The 5,750-nt window shown below is 49.7% G+C and overlaps 1 protein-coding gene across 1 annotated transcript in view; it reads left to right on the forward strand.

Moving 5' to 3' along the window:
* The window catches only part of LOC102844158 (ubiquitin-conjugating enzyme E2 E2-like), a 341,166-nt gene extending 336,621 nt beyond the window's left edge, over positions 1-4,545 (forward strand). Inside the window, exon 5 of the mRNA XM_006883342.1 lies at positions 4,448-4,545. Within this exon, the coding sequence (XP_006883404.1) occupies positions 4,448-4,545 (98 nt within the window). The remainder of the gene's footprint in view (positions 1-4,447) is intronic.
* Positions 4,546-5,750: the final 1,205 nt, after the last annotated feature.

Genomic DNA, 5,750 nt, shown 5'->3' on the forward strand with positions numbered 1-5,750 from the left:
CGCCTCTGGGATTGTAGTTGCAGCTCCTTGCCACTAGGCCACCAGAGCTCCCCTATCACTTGACAGTTTTAACCTGGCACATCATGGATGAGGGACGTCATGCACTAGGTCAGGGGACAGATGATGTACTGAGAGAAAATACCCGTACATCTAATAGATGAATAGCTGTCCTTCTGGGCGCCCCAAATTCACGCTGCCTGCATGTGGAACAGCGCTGTTAAGATCAGTAACCAGCCTTGGGCTCCACTGGTTTACCCATCATCAAATGAGCTTCTGAGATACAAAAACATACATCACATCTTCTGCTCAAGGATTGAAGGGATGTTTTCTCCAACCTGGCTTTAAAGGTGGTCATTATGATGGAGCAAATCTCCAAAGCATCTTGCCTCCGCAAAGTCTATGAACTTTGATAAACGTCAATGGTTGTGGAGGGGTCAGGCCTCTTGTTCACAGGGTCGCTGTGAGTCGTGCTCGACTTGAAGGCAATCAACAACCACCACCTTTGGATTGGCACCTTAGCTCCTTACCACGTGGCACCTCAGCTCCTTACCACTAGGCCACCAGAGCGCCCTTTGTTTTTTATTTTATTTTTCTTTTTTATCTTATTATTTTGTGTGTGTACCATCAAATCAGATCTGACTGGTACAGGAGGAGATTGTACCTCCTTCTCCAGCAGAGCATCTGGTGGATTCAAACCGTGCTCCTCTGGGATTGCAGTGCAGCTTCTTGCCACTAGGCCACCAGAGCTCCCCAGAGCACCCTTTGAATACGGGTTTTTAGCAGTAAGTTCAAATGATGGTGTCCTGCTATCAGATGACGGAGTAACCCGTGTGGTCCTTGATCTCTGTAAGTTCGGTCGAGCTGGAAATGGTACAGGGCTAAGCAGTCTTCCAGCGGCTAAAGCCCGTTTGGGCTGAATACAGAGGCCAAAAGCAAACGCCAGTGCCCCATTATTTGTTTTCTAGAAAGCATTCCTTGACACTTTTTTGTTACTTATGTTTTATTATTCGTTTTAGTGAAAGTTTACAGAGACTGAGGATTTCTGCTCATTCATTGTTGTCTTTTTTCTCCCTACCCTCCCCTCCCTCCCCCCAATTCACTCTTCTTCGAAAAGTAAAAGAAAAATTCTTTCATTGTTCTACAATCCTTCACCCCTAGTCCACTCCATTATGCAGCGGTTGAAAACACTGGGACACTGGAAGGTTGAATGGTTGGTACAAAGCTACCCCGTAGAGCGACGCGTAAGCGTTTGCACTCTGCCATGGCCTTTACTCACAGACCTATGCACTTTCCTGTTAAAAGTGCATCAAGGACAAACCGCCACCTAATTCCCTCCACATCCCTTGACCACCCCTGCTGGAATGTTCTTTGTCCTGGGAAAACGAACCATCAGCAGTCCAGCGACGTATTAGCTCTGGACCATGTTTCACTGTTTACATCCTCCAGCCGCTTCTAGGCCCTTCTGTCTTCATCTGTCTTTCTCCTCCCTCTTCTAAGGGCGGCTGTAAATCCCTTTGTCTCCCAGGGTGGCCCCAGCCAGCAGAGAGCCTGGAAACAGAGTGGAGGACACGGCTGGGCCTTCTGCTTCTAGATACAAAGGTGCACACTCCACACGCCTAAAAAATAAAATAGAGGAGGTGGGCAGGGCACTCCCGCGGGACCGCCTCTCACCCACTTGCAGGTGATTGGTTATGGCTTCTCACGCGCAGACATTCTCTGAAGGGAACCTCTCTGTTTTTCTTCTGAAGATCAAACTTGAAAAGGCAAAGGGAATGTAAAGCAATGAAATGTTAGCTAACATGCATGGGAGGGGCTCCCCAGATGCGTGTTAGTCTCACTAGCAGCCTGTCACCTGTGTGTGTGGCCCCCCTTTGCCCCAGCTGCCTGCCATCCTCCTGTGCTGTGCCTCACCCCCCAGCTCCCTCTAATGCTCCGCCCTCTGTCTGCCTCCCTCACCTCCTGCACCTGGGCAGGTGCCTTGCCTTGTTCTCTGAGCACCTCGCTCCACAGCAGGAGGGTTGGGGGGAGAGCATCACAGCCGCAGGTGTCGGTGAGCATGACAGAGCCCCCACCTGCCACTGAGTGGCCACTCCACGTGTCCAGAGCAGACCTGTGCCCCAGGGAGGGGCAGGTGAATGGCTGACTTCAGCAGGGAGTCACCTGGACTTTCTTCCACAGGACCTTTGGGTCAGCTCAGAAGACCACCCTACTGTTAACTGCCACATACATTACCCACGTGTACCACCCAGGTCCCCCTCTGGCTTTGAGTCCCTTGTTAGCAAATAAGCACAGAAAGATGGCCTTTGGAATGTCTCGTTAACTCTGCCTCAGATGGTGTAGAATTAGGCTGGTAACGGGGCCCAAGTGCTACCCTCGTTTCTGCGTCCTAGACAGGAATTGGAATGTGGGCTCATCCCAAGGCCGGAGAAATGCAACTCAGGTCAAGCTTTGGTCTTCTAAACTCTAAATTATGACTCTAAATTAGTTTCAGCTAACTGATCATGTTGTTGTTATTATTATTCATTATTATTTTATTGTATCTTGGGCAACAAGAATGCATGCACGACTTGGAGAATGCAGTCAATGTCACAGAACTGTGCCTGGAGAGTTTGCTAAGCTGACATTTAAAAATAAATTGTATGTACACACACACACACACACACATTTTCACTACCAACAGATCAGTCCTGGCTGGCTTCTGGGTGTTTGTGGGGTTTCTTGTGTGTGTGTTTTGGTGGAGATGACGGGAACAAACCCTGGTCTCCTACAGCTCCTGGTTGTTTTGTGTGTACACTCAGTGTCGCTGGTTTAGGACTCAAAAGAGTCTGTCCTCTGCAGCAAACCTGCATTTCCAACCACAGGCACAAAATCAGAATCTGCATTTTAAAAAGACACCCGAAAATTCAAGAAGATTTGAACCAGGGATTCAGCCTGGTTCAAATCTCCTTGAATCCTGGCTTGCCCAAGGGAAAGTGGTAGTTTTCAGTTGGGTGTTTGGACAAGATTTAAAAAAGAGGAGTTAGAGAAGCGAAAGTTTCAAACAGGTTACACTTTCCGAATCAAGACGGTCGAGTCACATTTCGTCAGAAAGGGAGGAGGCTCTTAACGATCCCGGGGTCTCGACTGTGTCCAGGTTATTTGTGGTGTCAGAGCAGAGCACAGAGCACAGCCACACTTGGGGTTTCTTCACTTTTGCTTTTTTCTCCTCTTGGTTCCTTGTTACAGATCTCCTCTAGCCCACAAACATGCTCACTACTGAAAACAAGAGAAAGAAAATCCGAGAAAAAAAGCAATTACAAAGTTGGAAGGAGGGTATGGATTCTAGGATCTTCAAGAACCAAAACTACTTTTATTTTTATATTGCTGTTGGTTTTGTTTTCATGAAACCTCTCTCGTGGGTGGTAAATGACCCCCCAGCACCTGGGGCTCGAACTGTCCCGCAGAATCCTGCTGCTCCTCCCAGCCCCTCACCACTCCTCCCCTCCCTCCTCCCGAGCCCCTCACCACTCCTCCCCCTTCTCCCCCCCTCCTCCACGTCGTCCTCCCTCTTCCCCTCTCCTTACTCCTCCTCTACTCCTCCCCTCACAGTATTCTCCTCACTCCCCTCACAGTCCTCCCTCCCTCCACCTTGGGCAATGACTTATCTTCCTGACCTTCACCCCTTTTGTACTGGTCTCTTCAGACCTTTGTGGTAGCCTCTGTGAGTGTTTCTGTGTTTCTGAGGATGTCGGGCCGCATCTCCGCTTCCTGGCAGCTGCTGCCCAGCATGTTGGGCCGAGGCGCGAACCCTTCCTCAGAGCAGGTGGTGAGAGGCTCGTGTCGACCGTGGCAGTGGGGCCACCGTGGCAGCTGTCACCATGTCTGGGCCGTGGCACGCTGGCCCAGTGAGTGTCAAGGCAGCACTGTGGCCTGCAGGCAAGCAGCCAGCCAGGCCCTGCTTCAGAGATGCCCTCAGCAGTGACCACAGCCAGCCATCGGTCAGCAACCACGCACGTTCATCACCTGAGCCATGTAGGGATCCCACCTGTGGGCAGGGGGAAGTGAGAGAATGAGACTCTGAGGAGTGCGATGGGAAGTGTCTGTAAAAGCCAGGTGGGCAAGGGAGCAAGAAGCTACACTGCAATCCCAGAGGTAAGAGGTTCAAATCCACCAGATGTTCTGTTGGAGAAGGAGGGACCGTCTCCTCCTGTACCAGTCAGATCCAATTTGATGGCACACGTGCGCACACACACACACACGCACAAATTAATAATAATAAAGCTTTTAAACGATCATTTTTAAAAAAAGGCCAAGTGGGAGATGCCTCTGACAGGGGCACGAAGTGTGGCCCCAGCCCCCAGTGGTCAGCTAAGCCCCCGGCTGTGTTGTGCTGGCCGGGCCCCTTCCCTCCCCTGTGCACACAGTGGGGTGTCTGACACTGACCAACTCCCCTCTGCTTCCTTTGCAGCGGACCCCCTGGTAGGCAGCATCGCCACGCAGTACATGACCAACAGGGCAGAGCACGACCGGATGGCCAGACAGTGGACCAAGCGCTACGCCACCTAGGCCGGCCCAGCGCACGGCACACTCACCAAGTGCATCGGCCCCTCCACTCCCTCACCCCCTTATTTTTATCAGATCTGGAACGTTCTGTGATGGTCTGCACCTCCCTCCCTCCCTCTGGCCTCCTCCTCCTCCCTCTCCAGGCCCCCTTTTTTTGATTTCTTAACTTGAAAGATTGCCATTTGTTTTGCTTTTGGACTTTTTCGTTTTCAGCGCAAAGACGTTGGACCTGTAATAGTAAAAGCTTTCTTACGAAGCTTTGTGTTCCCGTGTGGTTTGGGTTGGGTTTGGGTTTTGTTTTGGTTTGTGTTTTTTTTTCGTTGTTTGTTTCTCTGGGTTTCTTTTTTTTTTCCCCATGCGTTTTTTTTTTTGGGGGGGGGAAACCATGAATTCAGAGTTCTGTCTCGTTTCTACTTAACTGCAGTGCTTGGGGTTAATTTTTTTGTACTGGAGTCTTTATCGCTGGGTGCATGCTACTGGGAACAAGTTTTTGTACAAAAGCTTAAATGAGAATCACTGTGCATTACTGAGACTCTTGTCTGTCACGGCCTCCTGTCCCCCATGCAGAAGGCTGTTGAACAAAAATAATATGTATTTTGATTTACTTCAAGTGCTTGTACATTTCTTAGGGACCTGCCACTTTTGACTGTGGATCAGTTGATGTACACTTATATTATTAAGGCACTCAATAAATCACTGTGGCTGATAAACAGACCCTGTGACCTGCGTGTTTGCCCTGCGTCCCAGAGACCAGCCAGGGAGACCTCGTGCCCGGTGAGCCTTGTCTAACTGGATCACAGGCCCCGGTGTGTGTGGGATTCCCACAGCTCTGGCGACAGTTCAATGGTTCCAGGGTAGTTTTAGCAGATAGCTCTCATGTCCACATATGGCTTGGATGTTACTGGACTTAGGCTTTCTCTCACCACCCTCTCTACCCAAAACCATATGGTTCCAAACATAACCTGCTAGCAAAAGATGACCCAGCTATTCCACAGCGTGGAATAAACTCTGAGAATATATGAGAACTGAGGCACAAACTGAGATCTGTACACCAGTGTTCACAGCAGCATTATTCACCATCACAAGAACATGGAAACAGCCCAAATGTCCAACCACAAACGAATGGATTGAGAAATTATAGTACATTCACACAATGGAATACTATGCAGCACGCAGGAGCAATAACTTTGTAAATTATTACCTAACTT

Source organism: Elephantulus edwardii, unplaced genomic scaffold, assembly GCF_000299155.1.
Source record: "Elephantulus edwardii isolate Elephantulus edwardi_28Jun2011 unplaced genomic scaffold, EleEdw1.0 scaffold00027, whole genome shotgun sequence".
Lineage (NCBI taxonomy): Eukaryota > Metazoa > Chordata > Mammalia > Macroscelidea > Macroscelididae > Elephantulus > Elephantulus edwardii.